This window comes from Photinus pyralis, unplaced genomic scaffold (genome assembly GCF_008802855.1).
Source record: "Photinus pyralis isolate 1611_PpyrPB1 unplaced genomic scaffold, Ppyr1.3 Ppyr1.4_LG1, whole genome shotgun sequence".
NCBI classification, from domain to species: domain Eukaryota; kingdom Metazoa; phylum Arthropoda; class Insecta; order Coleoptera; family Lampyridae; genus Photinus; species Photinus pyralis.
Window position 1 is genome coordinate 23009015 of NW_022170249.1, and position 20193 is coordinate 23029207.

Below are 20193 nucleotides of genomic sequence, written 5' to 3' on the forward strand. Positions count from 1 at the left end.
CATAAATAGCCCCGAAATTCAGCATGACATTTCAATATTTTGTACATTTATGCGGGTGATCCTGGGCAACTAGGCGAGTTACACAGCAATATGTTTATTTATTCCAGGTTCTTTTCTTATGGTTTGAATTTGTCACATGCATAATAAATTCATATTTTCCTATCTCTTAAGAGGCACAAGACTAGTAGTTTTTTTTAATTCCCTTTGTAATGGCATCTCACATACCAATACATAAAAGAACCGATCATAGAATAACAGAAAAATAACATATATTATAATGTATTGCAACCCAATTATTGTTTAACAAAAAGAAATAAAAATCGTTAAAACATTTAAACCACCGCATAAAAAAAAATTCATTACAGATTCGGGATGTGGTACTTAACTGTTTTAAGTATGAAACATTTTCTATATCTTGCATATAGATGGATTAATTAATAATTATCAAAATGAATAAATAAATGTTAAAATAGAAAGAATATTAAATATTTAGGTGTCCATATTGTATATATGTTCATTGTTGAACATACACAATATCCTCATAATTACAATTTTCACTTATTATAGTTTCGCAAACTGTACTTTCTAAAAGGGGTGGGGATTCCATATGATTATTGATCGATCTACCCCGCCCTCTGGGTTCAGGTATGGGAGGTGCTACAATTGGAATCGCAGCTTTAGGACGCTTCTGCGGCACCATCCTTTGACCTAACTGTTGACCTTGTGTGGAATAATACGTGGTTCCTCCTTGGCATTGATATAAATCAGCTGTGTTCTAGAAAAGTCATTTGTCAGATTAAGTTCTGAAACTCAGCTACCCTTTACCACTGCGTTAAACTGTTGATACCCTTGGTAAGGAGCCGCTTGCGGAGGAAACTGGGCTTGACTTTGAACATAATTGATTAAAGGTGGCGCTTGCTGAGGCAAAAATGGCGGAGTAGCGACGGGTGGTGATAAAAATGGAGCTGCCGGTTGTGGAAATGTAGTTGCAAATGGAGGAGGTGCTTGCAAAATTGGATTTGAGGTTACGGAAACGGGTTGAGGTAGTGTAGCTAAAGGAGGTGGGGGTATTTGAGTCACTTGAGTAGGTGCGTGCAATGTGGTGGGTTGAGGTAATAGAGATGGAGGGGGAGCTGTAGGTGTAGTACCAGTGTATTCTGTAACCAACATCAATTAAACTGTCAAGGTATAAGATAAAAGGTACAATCTTACCATTAGGATAATAATTTGCTGCTTGACTATAATTGGGAGTAGCCGTTTCTGGCAATGAACGTTGACGTAAAGAACTATAACGTTTCGAGGAACCTTTCTGTTCTGCTTGCAACCGAGGAGGTACATTATTTTGGCGATGATTACTCTGCTGCTTGTTAGACATCTTGGAAGCATGATCTTGAATATTTATTTGGTTCATATCTTGTTCCAAATTTTCCATTTCGTTGGCTTTATAGTCTTGGCGAGGCTCAACTTTTGGTGCTCTTGATACTGCCTGCTCCGATTTGGAATTGGAATTGCTAAATTCACGCGACTTTGTGAAACCCCTGTAATCTTTGCGCTGAATTTCTGATTTAGTTTTTACCCGGCCAGTTCCAGCTCTTTGATTTGGGGGTGTCACTTTAGTTTGATCACTAGATGAAACATTTTGGTCAGGTTGTGTTTGTGAAGGTTTAGGATTTTCTGTTGGCGGTTCCAGTCTGTAAGAAAAGAATGCTTTAATTTCCACACTAAAATTTAATAGAACAGATAACATAAATCTCTTGATTACATACTCTTCATTATTGGAATCATGTCTTTCAGTTGATTGAAAGGAAGATTCTGTAATATTAGATTGTCTCTTCTCTTCATTATTTTCGCTTAATGGTGGATATTCTTCCCTATTTTTGCTTTTAGTTTTGATTGGTTTTACAGGCTTTGTGGCTTTATAAGCGTCCTCGTCCTCCCACGTCCTGGTGTACTTATTTGGTCCTCGCCTGAAACAATTTTATTCTATGAAAAAATGATATAGAATAAGATTTGCATTTCAAAAGCAATTAAATCATCTTTTATTGCTACCCTGTCATAAAAATACCTCAGGATTGTAAGAAAATTTCTCAACAATTTTTTTCCAATTAAAACAGTAATAAAAAATTCATACTACATTGTAATTTACTTATGTACAATGTACATATTGGAATATGAAAATACAACTATTTTGTTTGGATTTGGTGTTTGATGTAGTATTTCAAAGCTGAAACAGGGGTATAAATAAAGCAAATCTAAAATAAGTGAAACAAATATTTTTATTATAGAAATTGTTAATTTCTTTAGTACTGTATAGGGTGATTCAAATTCGTGGCTCACTATTGAGATACAACAACTGCATCGTTTCATTTGGTCTGCATCTGCAAAGTAGCCGACTACCCTGTGAGTAGACAACAAACAAGACATGTCACTCTGTGAGAGTGACTGGCATAATATTTGAATTCTTACTTATTATTTATATGAATTTTTTTGTTTTAGTTTTGTGTTTTGTTAGCATGCATATTAATGTTAAAATATACCAAAGTTAGTATTTTTGGATTGGGTGAGACTCTTTAGAGTTTCATTAAAATTTTTCTCTACGTTTTAAGACATAAATACAATTTCAATCGAAATACAATTCAACAAACGCCCAACGTACTTATTTGGAGCAATTTACGACATTTACTGCAATGGTCAACACTCAACTGCAAGTGTACAATCTAATCTACTATGAAATATGACACTTTCTATACAATGTGTATCGTGTAAAGGATAATTCGCATAATTCGAAGAAATATGACAAAACAAAAATTAGGAAAGAAAGGTTTTAATTTTGATATCTAGAAATTGAAATTATAAAAGCTCTCCGGTGTGAGTTGTTTCTTCAATTCTTCAACACGGAAGACAACTTGCATCTTATTCTTACCAGACCACATATGCTCTACATTCTAACCAGTAACCAGCAATGCAATGAAAGGTAGATTGGCAAAGATTGTACTTTTTTTGCGTTTTTTAGCGCTGGTGCTATTGTTTTGCGTGTTCTCCGTCGGTCAGGAACCACTTTTGCCGTGTTGAACTACTTTTACGGGAATGGTCCTAAACTTTTACATGCGACAACCAATAGAGTCTTTTAGTGGTTACGTCATAATAGCCCGCGAAATTCGATTTGCAGGACTTGTCTGTTTTATTGTCGGAAATATTGACCCCTATCGCCCTATCCATTAAGGATCACTTTTAAATAGGTCCTCTATACGGGCTTATACTGACCTTATGCGCATTAAACAAGCATATCGACCCTCTTATATCGAAACACCGATTACTTAACTTTAAAACAGAGCAATAATCGTTAAATAAAATCCATTAATTGCGTTATAATTAAAAATTAAAGATATGTCGACCATATTTACACTTTACGGTTGGCAATATGGAATGATCATGACCTTGTTCTTGTGTTTACATTTTCCCAATTGCTAGACTTGGTCGTTTACTTGCCTTGAAAGTTAAGTAATCAGTGTTTCGATATAAGAGGGTCGATATGCTTATTTAATGCGCATAAGCCCGTAAAGAGCACCTATTTAAAAGTGATGCTTAATGTATGGGGCGATAGGGGTTAATATCTTCCACAGTAAAACAGCCAAGTCCAGCATTTCCAATTTCCCGCTCAAATTTGACGTCACACTAATAGAGTCTAATACCATTTTACATGCGCATGTCTTTAGTGGCAAGTAAAACTTTTGAAAATGGGAAAGGCGAGGGGGGGGGCAACCACACGTCTTACCCATTCATGGTATTCTAATTAAAGGTCTCAACAAAAGGAACTGTTTTCTACGAACTATCGCCCTTTTTTCTGACAGTGAAAAAATTAGAAATTACTACAAACGAATTTTTGAATTTTTAAGAAATCTTTTTTGAACCTTTTTGAATCGATATTGAATTTTTTCAGTGTTATATTTAAAAAAACAGAATTTAATATGCTATTTTTAGATTGAAATATACAGGGTATGCCATTTAAATAAAATTAAGTTAGATCCAATGACTTTTTTATCTGATTGTACTGTATAATTATTTATTTTGAAAACGGCAGATTATTTATCAATAATTTTCAAGAAACATTTTTTTGTTTCTGTTTTTACTAATTGAAATTGAAAATTGTTTGATTTATCTCCGTATCTCTGAAGCAAAAATGTGCAAATTTTGATTTTACCATTGCAAGTTTGACTCAAAAAGAGCCCATAACGCCTATAAGTGTCGAAAATGGGACACCCTGTACATGAAACACTGTGTAAAATTCCAAAAGGAAAATAAAAATCTATTTTCATTTTTAAAAAAGTTGTTGGTTTTAACTTATATTTGAGGATGTGCTCTTTTTAAATTTTAAAAATACGGTAAAATCAAAATTTTCGCTCGGGTAAGAAATACAGGGAAAACCATAAAATTGTTAATTTCAAAATGATTATCGGCCCGTATTATAAAGCCATACAGCATACTTAACTACGTTTGTTTTTCCTGCAGAAGAAGATAGAAAAAAACTAATCACCACGTTAGTAAACCACGCTCGGGGATGGCGCCCGGATGTCGCCGACCCCACATCATGTAGCCCCGTCCCTAAAGAATTGTTAATTATGCGGCCTGGTAGGTACAAGTACACTCATCTTTCTACAACTGCAGACGAAGACTAAAAAATCACCACGCGGTTACCTTTTGAAAAAGTTACTTTGCAACTTTCATGTTGCAATATAACTGGCTAATAGAAACTGGTCTACCACACAAAACTGCGCTGAAGTCCATTCGATCTCACACGATTTTTTTCTCATAACGTCATATTTAAATTCTGTTTACGTAGTTTCAAAATTTGGAAAATGGATATCAATAGTACGAACGGATGCGTAACATTAATTTCTACAAAAAAAATCAACTAAATAGACTGTTCGAAGCGAATAATCGGACATGAAGATTATTTGAAATTGTATATGAAGTAGGTACGCGAGAAGTTTAAAAATTGGTTTGAAATTTCCAACGAGCAAACGATCAATTTATTAATAAACTTTATCTATAATGTACGGTACAACTCTTGTAATGGACTCGAATTTAAATAGGGACAATAAGTTGGTCAAAACCCTCAACAAATTTATTATTTAATGAACCTTCGATACTTACTATTAATTGTTGTGTGCGTATTGGATTTCGTTTCACACATTTTATAGAATTGCAAGTAGGTAATAAATTATTCGACAGAGTACAATCAATGTATTTTTTTTACGGAATGCATCCTCTTGAAAGTATTCGTAAATTTATCAGTTCAAGGTCATTATAAATGAATTCGTAAAGCCGCGGCTTTGAGTGGTTCATAAACGCGCTAATTCAGCTACCCAATTTATGCCCGTTTGCACCGACAAATTTAAGCAGAGCTTAGCTTAAGCGTAGCTTAAAATCTATGGCAACCATTGTCTCAATAATCGTTGCCACTTAAATTTGTCGGTGCAAACTGCCATTAGTGATCTGTCCTACATAATAGGGGGCGCTGAATGAAAATTTTCCCACGCTTACATCGCCATCCACTTATGAGGTGTGTGAAAGGTGGCCACAAATTAATAAGCGTCTGGAACTCTTATTGTATTTACTCTATGGGTAGCACCAAAGTTGGCATTTTGCAGTCTACGCCTATACGCTGTGTTTGCCTTAACTAATGACAATTGTGGTTAAAATTTAAAAACAAATACATCTCTGTAAGTAAGAAAGTTGACATTGCGCGGTTTGCGCATGGCCAATTGGGTTTTTACTATTATGTGATATGTTTTTCTTTACTAGAAGCATCTATGGTTAAAATTTAAAAGAAATATATTAATAAATAAGAAAGTTGATATATTGCAGTCTGCGCATGCGCACATTAATGATCAATATTTTTCTTGGACCAGATGCCTGAGCTATAAGCTACAAAATGCAAAAAAGAACAAACCAAATATAATATCTTGAAAGCTGTAGGAGTAGCTAAGGCCATGAGTAGACGGACTAACGGACAGACAGAGAAAGTGGTTAGAACAGTTCACCCAACTTCGTTAGAAAACGCGCACATGCTCATTACGGTTATACAACCACATCCTATTAAACTAGCAACCTTTCAGGATAAAGATTCGAATGCGTAAGGTTAAAACGTCAACAGTACAATTAGCAGGCTACATCGCAAAAAAGTTTTTAAAAGAGCACTCATATCTGGCTAACTCTACAAACAATATTTCAGCTACTTACTTACAATTCCTTTGTGATTGCAACATTTCTCATTTGGTGGGTTAATTGAACCTTCTGACAAATTAATGCAAATTGTTGGGAATTTTAAAAGATCTCATAAGTCAGACGTGGGAATAATATAATTCAAACAACTGTGCGATTCTTACTTGCGACTCAAGCATAATAATGTAATCAGTTCTGATGTGGCCAAACAGTTGTTTCGGCAAAGAAGATTTGAGAATAAAGTACCTGAACCCAGTTGCACCAACAAAATTAAGCCTTGCTTAAAGTTAAGTCGAACTTAAAATCTATGGCAACGATTATTAAGACAATCGCTATGGTATTTAAGTTATGCTTAACTTTAAGGGATACTTAATTTTGACGGTGCAATTGGCCCGAACTCAAGCACTAAAATACAAGATGACCGCATCAAGTGGCCAACATGTACTACAGTAATTAAAGAAACAAAATAATACACCTAAAGACGTCGTTAAAATATTATAAATCGTATAATTTATATTTTACCGCAAACCACTAACTTAAATAACATCTTTTTCATTATAATACACGATTGAATTCCATGATCAAAACTTACCCATATCTTCTACGCCTCCTAGCCTTCGGAGGCCCATCCTCATTTCGTATATCATAACCGTAAATTGCCACCAATTCAGATCGAGATTTCGGAGCCTGTTCATTATCATTATATCGATCGTGTGACCACCGTTCCTTCTTCTCAACCCATACAATTTTTTTATTTTGCTTTTCAACTTTCTCCTCTTCTTCTCGATTTTCGTTACTAAATTTAATTTCAAACATTAACCTCATTCGTCAAACGAATAATCCTACCTCTCTTCCATCGTACGATCGTCATGTTCATAAAACGTACCCCTCTTAGGTATGTACTGTGGATTCTTTTTGTCTTCATCGTCGTCGACTTTTTTATTTGCAACACTTTCCTGTCCATCGCCTTCTTCCCTTTCTAACCCTACGCTGCCTTCGCTTTCGAAGCCTTCCTCCTCGTGCACGTTTTCATCATCTTGATCGTTGCTAGAATCATAGATTGATTCGTATTCGGAATCGACATTCTGATTATTGCCTTTCTCGTTACTATTAGCCATATCTACTGTCTGCAAGAAGAAAAATATGTGTGAATAAAATGTCCTGCTCTGATTCTGGTGAACTTCTGACCTCAATTTAAAGTAAGGTGATCATTTATGAAAGTGCTTGAATTATTTTCGAGTTACGTACTTACCTGGTTATTTGTTGTTAGGTTATCTCCAGATGATGTTTTTTTAACGTCGTGGTCATTGTCCATATTGACTATCAATTTTAGGATGGGATTACTTACTTAAAACATTGAATAAAAATAATAATTGTTTATAATTAAAGTAGTACGACATGGGAATTGGAAGTGTACCACGATTGGAAGGATGGATTTGTTTTTGTTTCAAAATTGTCGAGTGAGAGACAAGGATAGTAAACTTGAAGGTTATGTTATGTCAAAGTACCATATATATAAGGCAAAGTACTGCAAATTACTCATATGTGCAGTTCAATGTTGCCAAGCTGAACTTAAGGTTTGGTAATTCCCTTTAATTTGATAATAACATTGTATATTAATAATAATTAGAGACGTTGCTGCTGCGATTTTGCGAAAATTTGCTCCTTTTGTTTTGTCAAACTGATGATGCCAAAATGAAAATGTTCATGGCCAACTTTGTTTTTCAGGTATTGACTGATTTTGAACATATATATAAGAGATTTAAGGGGGGATTAACACCAAAATGTGAGGTTAATATAAATTCAAATTTCAAATGTACAAATTTCAAAATATTTTTACTTTTTTCGTAAAAGATAATTCGTAACACCTTCATCTGAGACAACTACGTGATGAGATACATATTTCGCATTAATACAAAAGAAAAAAAAATATTACGTAATCTTTAAAAGTACACCACTAAATAAATATCAAATAGTGTAGCAAACTATTAGTGTCTTGTCACAAGTAGTACCCTGAAGAATGATGTAGTATTTTGGTTTCGGATGAAACTTACTTATTTTTCAAGTTTTGTACATTTTAGTGCCTGATCGCTAAAATGTGAATTGCCGCCATCAAATTCCACGTTTTTCCTGTAATTTAATTTGTGGATTTCGTGTAAGATGGCGCTGTTAGCGTGTAGCTAAAGAGAGCTAAAGTCTGTATACAGTGTGGACGTTTAGGTAACGCAGTGACCTATTAACGAAGAATAGCAACCTGTAATATACTTACATCAATTTATCACATGGATATTATCGCCAAAGACTGGCCTTGTCTTGTTCTTAGAGATAAAGGTGGTGTTTTGTTTATTATCGTAATTAGATACGTCCTGTAGCTATGCTACAAACAGGATTGTAATAAATTCCACAGACCATTTATTCTTACTTTGTCAAATTTTCAGGTATACAATACATCACCTGTTACTGGCTTTGTGTTTGAATTATGATCTATTTTGGGATTCTTATCAATACCATTGATTTATAGAGGTGTGTATAATCAATGTCAATACTTATATACATAATATTGGTCAACTTTTAATGCTCTGGTTTTATCAAGGTCCTTGGGTTTTATAGAAATATTTTATTATTAACGACCCTCGCGATCATTTATAATTTTGTATTGCTGTCCGTCTGTCTGTCCCTGTGCACAATAACTTTGTGTAGAAACGTCCGATCGCTTTGAAAATAGACACACATGTTCTTCAGGATATAAGAAATGTCCCTATTGTTTTTCAGCTATGTAGACTAACGGGCCAAAAAGTTACAACCCAAAAACTGCCCATACCTACAAAAGAGGGTCTGTTATAATTCTTGTTACAAAGAACATATGAATATCCGGTTTTCTGTGTTACCTAGTAGATGAATTTAAAAAAAATTGCGCATGGGCAACCCAACTTTGAGCAATCCCAATTTTTTTATTTGTTATATTTAAATGAAATTTTGTATGTATGTACCTCCCACCTCGTATAAAAGTAAAACTAATGCTAATTCAAAAATTTGTTTTACAAGCTATGCTGATCTGGTGGAACAGAATCAATCCCTGCGTTGTAAAAAAAGATGCATGTGCGAAGATCTCGAGAACCGTTCGGTATTCAGTTGTATCGGATTTTTTGGTCTAATATTGAGGCTAGAGTGGGGCTCTGATATGTACCACAATAGTGATAATCAGATCTCATAAAACACTTATGTTTTTTACCTCTTAATAATGCCACAGATAAAATGTCAATCTTCTAAGAACTTGATTAAGGGTGGTGAATGGGGGTGGGGCTGGAAACAAGTTTTTAATTAAAAAAAGGGACACGACGCAGATAAAATGTGTCGCTTTGGAGATAGATTTTTTAATCTATGTCTTGGAGCTACACCCCCAAACGGTACCAAATTTGCGTTTCTAGTTTTCTTCTTATGAACACAACAAGTAAGACTATCTGGGATTTTGGATGTATTCTTTCTAATTTTGTATTTCCAAATGCACCCTTAAACGGGCGTGTGAAAAGTCTGGTCCCCACAAAATTTTATATTTGGAACTGCAATTGCGGACAGTTTCTTCGTGTGACTTTAAAAAAAATTATGCGCACTTCATCGTTGAAATAACCTAAACATATTGCACCAAATGTTCGTCTTACAAAAAAGTGGTGCGCATAGCAAATATGGCAGAGGGCAGTTCTAGCGCATTTTCCAATACATGTTGGAAGGCGCTGTTATTGCCACTTTTCTCCGTCCGTCCACTCGAAGCTGCATCTACTCTTACAGTTTTCAAGATATTTAGTTCGTTCTGTTTGCATTCGGTAGCTTAGGGTATAGTAACAACCAAGAACCAAGAAAATTTACACCAATTGCTTGCTCCTGCGCCTGACCAGCGGCTGGTAAAGTTAAAACCAGTTATGTAGGTAGGTATTATTATTCATCATCCTTTATATCTCTTTTCTTGTTACAAACAATACCTACTAACCTGGTACCTACATTTAAAACATAATATGCGCATGGTCTGCGCGTACAGTTGACAACTGTTGATTTATTAAGATATCCGCATGCATTATTACCAATGGACACACAACTAGTAGAATCGTTACCAAAAATATGTTTTCCGCTTGGCGACATATCGCATATATGGTAAAAAGCAGATGTGCGCATACGCATACTGCGCAATGTGCCAACTTTATAGTCATTTCTTTGAAATTAGTAAAGAAAAACAAGGCATATAGTAAAAATTAAATGTGTCACGCGGAAGCTGAGCGATATCATCTTTTTTAATCGGCGATTTTTTTGAAATTTTAACCACATGTGCTTCTAGTAAAGGCAAACTTATCGCAGCATTTTTACCTATACTACCGGCATATCTGCACATGCGTGATTCTACCCAAAAGCTTTTCTGCTCTTTCTTTTAGGTATGTCTAAACATATATGTACATATGGTTCCAATCGGTTCAGTCGTTTACCTGAAAATGAGAATACCGACAGACAAACAGATAGAGATAATCCAGATTTTGTTTGATTCGGCTTCGTGGTGCTTCAAAACGTGTATTTTTTATCATTTATGCTTCTCACGTATAAATATTGAGAAAGGTACCTACACCATACGCTGACCAATATATATTATAAGTCTTAAATCAAATGTCATTTATAGCGCAACGGATGTTGTATTGAGAACCGTTGACTCCGTACGGCTGGTTTTGAGAAACTTTCACTCGTAGGGAACGGGTTTTTACATTGCATTTCAGGTGCATATTATTAAAAACTATCGGTCGCGTTATAAATGACGTTTCATTTCCGATTTAATAATCTATGTTACATTGCTGCGCATATGGACTATAGTTTACTGACAATATGTACTATCATTGAATTTATAACCACAGCTTACTTACTATAGTAAGTAAGCTGTGTTATAACTATCAGAAGCGCGGGTTAAATGGCAGGATATGTGACTGTTTTCAATAGTTTAAATTACAAGACGTAGATGTCTCTACCATCGAGAAAGATGAATAATAATGTCAGTTTTTTACCTTTGTTAATTATTATACAGGAATCTGTAATGAACCCACTATCTCGATTTGTAATTGTTGTATACAGAATTCTAGATACCCAAGAAACGTACTTATAAGGCATTTATGTGGCACACAGGATGTTGAATGACGTAAGATAAACATTATTCCTTTCATGAATCGTGACCTACTTAACATTCCTTAAGGAAGATTGAATTACATTTGAACAGGAAAGCAAAAAATACGCAGGCATCCTTGATCACTGTAACAGAAATTAAATGTACAACCTACCTATCTATTCTTAATTTTTGTGTGTGTCGGTTAAACCGTTGCCACCGGTTAAACTACCTAAGACAGGGGTCGGCAACCTATTGAAACGGAAGAGCCAAAAATTACAATTTACAAAATTTCCCAGTTCTTAAAGAGCCACAAATAATTTTTGATTCAATATTATAGTTTTTGGCTATATACAGGGTCCTGCAACAGTCCGTCGGTTTTTCCTACATAGCTGATAGATACCTGGTAAAAATATTGGTGGTTGCGGATCTACAGAAATTATTTTTGAATGTACAGGGTGTTCCATTTTTACGATGTCAATTAATAACTGATCTTTTTAAATAGAACATCCTGAATATTTGGTTGTTTCAATGCCGTTTGTTCAAAGTGCTATAACTATTCTTTTTCAAATGGAACTACCACTATTTTATTTCGCTATTCGCTTTTGTCTTCCCTTAAATGTTTATAAGGGGTGTCCTGTGCTTAAACTCCGCAGTGTTTAGGTTATTCAATATTTTTCACAAAAGTACCTACTCATTAATTAATTACGTGTTTATACATCGGAGTAGGCTGGCTATAATAAAAAAAACAAAAGAATACCAGAAAGTAAACAAGTGTCAAAAATTAGATAATTATTTGCTGCAAGTATACTTTTGATACAAAATAAGATTAATTAAAAAGGCGAATTTCGAACAAATGAACTAATTTCTTTAGATAAATACGGAGAGCCGCAACTTTATAGGTATCAAAAGAACCGCAGGTTGCCGACCCCTGATCTAGGATCACACGTCACACCTGGCAATTTTGTTACAAAATAAAAAGGTCGTTAACCTCTTTTCTTTTAAATTCTGACGTTTGAAATTTGTTCTCAATGGTTAATCGATAACTTATCGATAATTATCGATTAATAGATAGTCAATCGATAAATTTTAAAAAAATGGTCGACCGGTCAACAAAAAAAGAATTTTTTTGCGCATGGGATTTACACAATATATATTCTGACTATAATAAGCAAAAATAAATAAAAAGTGCGATTAAGACTTCGAAAATATTTGCTTTTACAAAAGTTACAGCGATTTGATTGAAAGCTTTCAGGGACGAAAATTACAGCTGGAATCTTTGTTTTCCCTTAAAAAAAAGAAAAATGGAGGGTGATATTTTTCCGCGGTTACTTAGCAAAGAGGAAAAAAAATCCTGGAACAGTTTTAAGGCAATAGTCCATGGTTTGCCGTTCAGTGTTTCCTGGGAAACCATAGAGCTGAAAATTAAGACGAGCTGACAGGATTTGGTTTTGTATCATGGGGTATAGAATGTCTCTAAAGAATAAAGATGCACAGGTTACATTCTGATTTAGATCAATTTAAGGATAATATGGGAGCTTATTCGGAATAAGGACAACACTTTCTCGAGACAATGGAACTTAGGCACCTTCCCAAGGCCAGGAAGTTGGAAGCATGATGGAAGATCAGATTCAGTTGAACATGACAAAAACAGTAAAACTGTTCCATTTTTAAACATTTAGACTCAAAGATAAACAAATTATAAATGTAGAAACGTTACCATTTAATAAATCATGCCTATGTAAATAGGATTCTATAGGTATTTTTATTTTTTGGTTTTTTGCATTTTTTTCACACGAAAACAAATACATAACCATTTTTTGTTCTAATTCTTATTTGTGGCTATAGAAACAATAAAAATAAGGTATATATGTCCCATGCGCAAAAATGCTGTAGACTGGTGTAATTTATCGAAAATGTTAAAGGATTGGTCGATAAACCTATAATTACGGATAATCTATCGATTAATCTCACAACTAAACTATTAAGATAGATAATTATCGAGAGAATTTTTAACGACATAAACTTTTCAATGTTTAGGTATACCAGTTTACTTCCAACAAAAGCTATGTAAGAGCATTGTGGAGTTGCCATATGATCACAATTCACAACCTACTGCTGTACTCATTTTTGAGGATTATCGTCCACTTGATCACCTTTGATTTCAGAAAACTTGAGCATCAAAAGATCCTGTTTTATTTAAATTATCTCTCGCAATACCAATACCAAAAAAACAAAAGTGTTAGCGAGTGTACGCATGGATGATGTAATATATCGATTGAGAATATATATCGATGAGATTTATGAAAAAGTATCGATAGTTTTCTCTTGATAATTTCCGCTACTTATCTATTAATCGATAAATATCAGAGATAGACAATTTTCGTGGCAATAATAATCGATTATTATCAGCAGCTAACAATCATTATTAATTATTTTCAAAAGTTATCGATAATTATAAAAAGTTATCGATAATTATCAAACGTTATCGATCATTATCGAAAATTAGCGTTACGATTTATCGATAATTGTCGATTATTATCGAAAGTTATCGATAAGTGTTTAAACTTATCGATAATTATCGATAGTTATCAATTAACGATTAATCGATAATTATCAGACTGAACAGACATATCGATAAATCGATAACAATTTCATTTATCGCTCAGCTCTAGTAGGTATACGAATTCACGTAAACTGGGACCGATTTATTTGTGCACAATGCTGCATGGTTATAAAAAAAGCTGATTCGAGAAATTTAGTTATCAAATGTGAATGCGGAAATGATGTAGCTGCCAACTGCCAACTGCCAACAATTCCACTACTGGACTGTTCTGAGGTTCATTTAAATTTGGGTAAATTTCGCCAACTTTTTTTATACCTTGGCAGCATTGTGCACACAGCAAATAAAATTAAGTAATTAACACATCGGTTCCAGTTCACGTGAATTCGTATTCTGCCAACGCGGCGGCAAATGTGTTGGTACGTTTTTTCTCTTCTCGCTGACCGTTGGTTTTCACAATTCAAATGCTTGCAACGGACAATATTTTGCCTTCAAATTTTGATCGTTTTTTAATAACAAAATCTCCCGCTTTCAGTAAAAATGTGGAACCTGCCTATTGTACTGCCTGTGAATAGAATGTATGAAATTGCATTCCTTCAAGGACAAGGACTGCAAGCTTCGTTCGTCTAAATGTATTATTATTTACATTACAAATTTACGCAATGCTTCTTAAGGGATCTATTTTTAGAACATTCCAATCCTATTTATAAAACCATTCCAATGATAACACAAAAAAACATCCCGAGTTCCTGACATCTAACGATTAAAAAGGAAAATATTCGAATGGTCAAAATAAATGGTTTGTAATGCTGCCATCTAATGTCAATGTAACGCTCCACTTTCGATCGCCCACGGACTTTCAAACGATCGAACTGCCCCTAGCGGCGGCCAGTTGGCACATGGTCACAAACTGTTATATGGGATCGCCGCTTCTGATAGTTATAAATTCAATGGTACTATATCTTGTCATAGAGTAGTATTTTAAAAGTTGTGCTGCGTAAAGCGGACGTGAGATTACAAATTGTGCTGCGTAAAACTGGCTACGTAAATACTGGTACACGTGCTGCCATCCAGTGATGTATAACTTCATTTATTGGGTAACTAAACAACCTTGTCTTCATACCTCGCTATGTTACAAGTTATTCAAAGGGTGAGAACGATTAACGAATCAGAGTGGATATGTTACCATAAATAAAACAAGTTGTAAATCAGCATATGCATGATTAAAGCGCATTTTTGGTAATGCAGGTCAGTATTTTATTAGCGAAGTTTAAAATTATCGATCTCACGAGTAATTTTGGCTGCGTTAAATAATTAATTTTATTTAATTTCAATTGAGGGTACGTCTTCATTTTGTAAAACAAATCACAAAGTAAATAATAAGTTTTTATACTGGTAGCGCTATCTAACGGTAAAATTATAGCACCTCCGAAACCATATCGAAATTATTTTCTTCAATTATCGATCTCACAAGTAATCTAACTCAAAATAGACTAGTGCCTGCACATCTACACTATAGCAGAAAGCTTTTAGTGAAAATTTGAATTCTCTAGCTATTGTAGTTGTGGAGATCTCACGCGGACAGCCGGCCTGCCAGCAATAACGAATATAATAGCGTATTTTTTTCAAAAATGCGCTAAAAATGTATGTCACGGAGATTTCAGCGGTGTACCTAGGCCCTCTTATACCGGGTGGTGCCTAGAGCGACGCAGCATAGGGATTTCAATGGTAATTTCTTTATAGTCAATTACTAGCTCCCCTAATTATTTTAGAGCAAAAGTCTAAATGTGTGTTTTTTAGGGAAAAAAATACTGCATCTGTTCATACTATTACTTATAATTTTCCGTTTTTTAAAACTATATAACTTTAAGAACAATTCTTCCTCAAGTCAAATTCTTTTTTTTTCAATTAGGTATGCAGGTACTCTGGTTCCGGAAAATGATAAACAAATAGTAGCCAATGCGATGTGCTTGTAGTTTGTTATAAAGATTCCAAAGCATCACTGATTTATAAAAATGTAATTTTTTATTTTTCCGATTTGTACGGTTTTGAAAAAGGAAAAATTATAACTAATGGTATGAGCAGATGCAGTATTTTTTTCTCTAAAAAAAACACATTTAGATTTTTGCTCTAAAATAATTAGGGGAACTAGTAATTGACTATAAAGAAATTACCATTGAAATCCCTATGCTGCGTCGCGCAAGGCACCGCCCTGTATACTGGATTCATTATAAGAAGGTAGTAGATGGCGCTGTGTTTGAAGATAAGCACCAAGCATCACAACTATGGAATGTTCCACTTTAACAAGGTATCTGCGTATCAAAAACATACCCTAACTTGTATCAAATACTATACACGGTGTCCATTTATCAAGTGCCACTATGGGGATCTCACTTATCTTAAGAGAGAGAAAGTTGGTTAAATTGGGGCAAAGTTGCAAATTTCCGTGCTGAATAAAAATCTGAAACGAAATTTGAAATATCTTCAATAGTTTAAAAGATAACGCAAAAAACGAAAATTTCTAATTTTCGTTTTTAATTTTTTTGGATAAGCTAATCGTAGTAGACATTTCTAATTGACACATTATTCGGACACTTTTTAATGGAGATTTCAAATATGGCATCTTATTTTTAATTACTTTCAAGATGACGGAGAAACACGTGGCAACTTTAGTTTTTCTTATGGGCGCCATATTGAATTTTGACATTTTGGGTCTTTTTTTCTCTTTACAACGATACCTATATCACACATGGTGGTTCAGTATCACATTTTTTCTAAAAATACAATTTTTAATTTTTTGAGATGAGTGCTTTGGAAAAACAAAACGTTCTTTTGTTGTAAACAAAAGTTTGATAGTTTGATCCATCTGTCTGGTTGCAGCATTGTCAGAGAAGCACTCTTCTCAAAAAATATATCGTTGTAAAGAGAAAGAAAGACGTAATCTCAAAGTATGAAAATTCAAAATGGCGCCCATAAGAAAAACTAACGTTGCTACGTGTTTCTCCCTTATATATTGAAAGTTATTAAAAACAGGATGCCATATTTGAAATGTCTATTAAAAAGGGTCCGTCTAATGTGTTAATTAGAAATTTCTACGACGATTAGTTTATGTATCATAAAAAAATTAAAAACAAAAATCAGAAATTGTGGTTTTTTGCGATATGTTCAAAACTATTGAAGATCTTTTCAGATTCTTATTCAGCACGAAAATTGACAACTTTGCCCCCAACCAACTTTCTATCTCTTAAGATAAGTGAGATCCCCAAAGTGCCACTCGAAAAATGGACACCGTGTATATCTTTGCTCGTAGTAACACCCTGCACATTAATCCCAAATTTCCCCCTATTAAATAATAAAACCAACCTTGACGCTCGGTATTGGTATGCGAAAAATTCCAGCTATTTTCGTTGTCAGTCAAGCAGACGAGCAGTCGAAATTCGAATATTGCTATAGACAGACTCATATATTGTAACGGGAACCGTATACTGGGCCCGAACTCCGGGAGAGCGATCACTGATTTATGTCGACGATTTATGCTGCACTCACAATCGGATCGCTCGGAATTGTTATAAAATCGGTATTTCGTGACCGAGACCGTGTATCTGCCTAAATTTCGGACGAGCAGTTAATTTTATGCTGATCTCGCCTTCGGCTCACTATATGAATATGATATTTACTCGGCATTTCGTGACCGGAATCGTATTCTTGCCTCAAATTCGTGGCGAGCGGTTGATTTACGCCGATTTCGCCTTCGGCTCGCTCGGCATCGGTATGAACTTGGTATTTTGAAACTGAAACTGTATAACGACCTATAATTTCGTGTGAATGGCTGATTTATGCCGATCTCGCCTTCGGCTCGCTTGGCATTGGTATGAAGATGAACTCCGCAATTCGTGACCAGAACCGCATTTCTGCCTAACATTCCGAGCGAGCGATTGATTTATGCCGATTTCACCTTCGGCTGGCTCGGCAGTGGTGTGTATCCAGCATTTCGTTACCGGAATCATATTCTTGCCTCAAATTCCAGGCGGAGCGGTTGGTTAACGCATTGAATAAAAAATTAAGTCATAACCCAGTAGGCAGTAAGTTAAGACTGCTTTAAATTTTCAAAATGTATAAAATCACGGGAACAGAATATGAGTTCCAGAGGCGCCTTGGCTAATTTTTAGAATTCGGCAAAAAACACCCTGTATATTAATTGATTTGCTTACGTTAATAGATAATAATAATAAATAATAAAAAGAAAATTTCGGTAACTATTCGCGTTAGATTCTTCATATTTGCACTAATTTCTGCAAAAAATAAAATGGTGATCTAGGAGCTTTACATGAAATTGACGTTTGCTTTTTAAAGATGACGGAAAATCCCAATTTTAAAAAACATACCTACGCTTTTTCGCAGCGAGAAAAGACGTCTAATATGTGCGGACGGAAATTTTATGAAGTTTAGGATGCCTCCTGAGTATTTCTGCGCCCTATATGGCTGAAATCGCCAAAAAAAGCTCTTCGCCAAAATATGAAAATAAACTCATGCAGATTTTAGACAACATGCTTTAAAAAAAATTATCGGTAATTTTGATGCACTTGTGCAATTACCTACGATAACGAAATTAAACTGTTTTCCTATATTGACTTGATTGTTGAATGTGTATTTAGTTGAGGTATAGATACATTGATCGTATAATCATAGACTAAAAAAAGTGTAATTATATAGTTATTAGTCTATAGTATAATATAGAAAACCTGAAGAAGCACACTTGAGTTCATATTTCTATTTAGGTAAGCTATAAGTCTATAACCCTAATACCTATAAGTGTATAAGTATATCTCAAGGACGTTAAAAAAACGTCCTTGGTATATCTACTCCAGTAAGTATTCTATACTTACCATTAGATACAGGTGATTAACCATAGTTAAAATTTCACATCTGCCTGGAAGAAGAGAAAAGTGGGAGTTACAAGAACGCATATTGGGATTTTGGAGTATGAATGGGTCGTTGATGGTCTCTGTATGGGTTATAACTTTGTTTGAGCAAAGAGCTTTGGGTGAAGGCCATATCTATAGATGATAGGAAATAAGTAGGTATTACATTTTCAGTTATTGTTATTGATTTAATTCTCTTAGCTTCTAAAATTGAAAACACCATCATACAGCGTTTCTGCGGTGTTGAGATTTAATTTTATTACAATATATTAGGTATTACAAGTGAACTATGGTAAGTACCAAGGTAGGTAAATACGTAAAAAATTGAATGTGTTTTAATTTCTATTTACTATTGTATCACGTATTTGTTGAGTTAACCACTCAACACCTTCGTTAAGACCATCGCCCGTTAAAGCATTACTTGCCGATATATTCCAAGGTTTATCCATTATCTTATCTAGTCCTAGACCTGCCGCAATTTTAACACTACTTAAAGATTCTTTGCAATCCATTTTGTTTGCAAAAAATAATATTGGTATTTTACGATTACAAATGTCAGGGTGTTGAAGCAACAGATCCAATTCGTCCTTTACTACGACCAAACGAAGTTTGTCACTGCTGTCGATCACAAACACTATACCATGGCAATCTTTATAGTAATGTTCCCATAAATCGCGATATCTGCCATGCCCTGACATGTCAAACGCGGTAAATGATAAACTTTGGTCTAGAATATGGGATTAGGTAAATGATAGTTAGGTACATTAGAGAATATACTCACTTTGAAATTTTTCTACATTAAATCCTACAGTGGGGACTATCTCAGACTGTTTATCCTCTTCATCTTTAAAATGATTAATTATCGTCGATTTTCCGCTATTATTTAAACCTATAACGAGCACATTTACTTCCTTTTTTTTGATGCGTAAGAAAACGGCAAGTGTTTTAAATAAGCCCATCGTGCATGTTTGTATTGTTTATTCTCGAAATAATCAATACGGAAAGGTTCAGGTCTTTGATTATAGTCGGTAGTACATAATAGCTTTGAATATAATCTACGATAGCAGTACCTACCGTTTCTATGGATCACGATACGAGTGTTTGGTGTGTTGCCTATATATTAATTTTCATAAACCAACATTTTAATTTTATTCCCGAAAAGTATGATAAGCGGAAGTAAAAATTAATCTTTTTCTTCAAATAGTATTCGAATGAAACGCCTGACCGGGGGTGATCTTTTAACAAGTCCTGTTCCATCCCCCGATCCCATCCCAATCAAGATACTTTGCAGCCGTGCATATTATGCCGTTAGGTACCACCGTAACAATTATGTCCATATCATCAGTGCGAGT

At 34.6% G+C, this 20193-nt stretch overlaps 2 protein-coding genes across 3 annotated transcripts; both read right to left on the reverse strand.

The window, feature by feature from the left end:
- Window positions 1-252: 252 nt before the first annotated feature.
- On the reverse strand, window positions 253-7724 carry LOC116181778 (protein CASC3). Of its 2 annotated transcripts, none has more exons than XM_031502212.1 (7): window positions 7478-7724; window positions 7072-7352; window positions 6818-7021; window positions 1767-1967; window positions 1213-1691; window positions 829-1157; window positions 253-775 (listed from the first exon to the last, which is right to left on the reverse strand). In XM_031502212.1, exons 1-7 carry the CDS (start codon window positions 7538-7540, stop codon window positions 515-517), a joined length of 1818 nt encoding a protein of 605 aa, XP_031358072.1. In that variant the 5' UTR covers window positions 7541-7724; the 3' UTR covers window positions 253-514. The 2 variants fall into 2 exon arrangements, with proteins under 2 accessions (XP_031358072.1, XP_031358070.1); XM_031502210.1 differs by having other exon boundaries at window positions 826-1157; window positions 7478-7722.
- An 11324-nt stretch (window positions 7725-19048) lies between these two features.
- On the reverse strand, window positions 19049-19908 carry LOC116159345 (ADP-ribosylation factor-like protein 6). Its single transcript, XM_031472301.1, has 2 exons — window positions 19623-19908; window positions 19049-19568 (listed from the first exon to the last, which is right to left on the reverse strand). Exons 1-2 carry the CDS (start codon window positions 19798-19800, stop codon window positions 19177-19179), a joined length of 570 nt encoding a protein of 189 aa, XP_031328161.1. The 5' UTR covers window positions 19801-19908; the 3' UTR covers window positions 19049-19176.
- Window positions 19909-20193: the final 285 nt, after the last annotated feature.

Excerpts from the sequence above, each read along its gene's own strand:
- LOC116159345 (XM_031472301.1), bottom strand. The coding sequence starts at position 19,800 with ATGGGCTTATTTAAAACACTTGCCGTTTTCTTACGCATCAAAAAAAAG. Across the intron at positions 19,569-19,622 it reads TAATGTAGAAAAATTTCAAA|ACCAAAGTTTATCATTTACC; the intron begins GTGAGTATATTC and ends CCCATATTCTAG.
- LOC116181778 (XM_031502210.1), bottom strand. The coding sequence starts at position 7,540 with ATGGACAATGACCACGACGTTAAAAAAACATCATCTGGAGATAACCTA. Across the intron at positions 1,968-6,817 it reads AGGAGGCGTAGAAGATATGG|GCGAGGACCAAATAAGTACA; the intron begins GTAAGTTTTGAT and ends AAATTGTTTCAG. Across the intron at positions 1,158-1,212 it reads AGCAAATTATTATCCTAATG|AATACACTGGTACTACACCT; the intron begins GTAAGATTGTAC and ends TGTTGGTTACAG.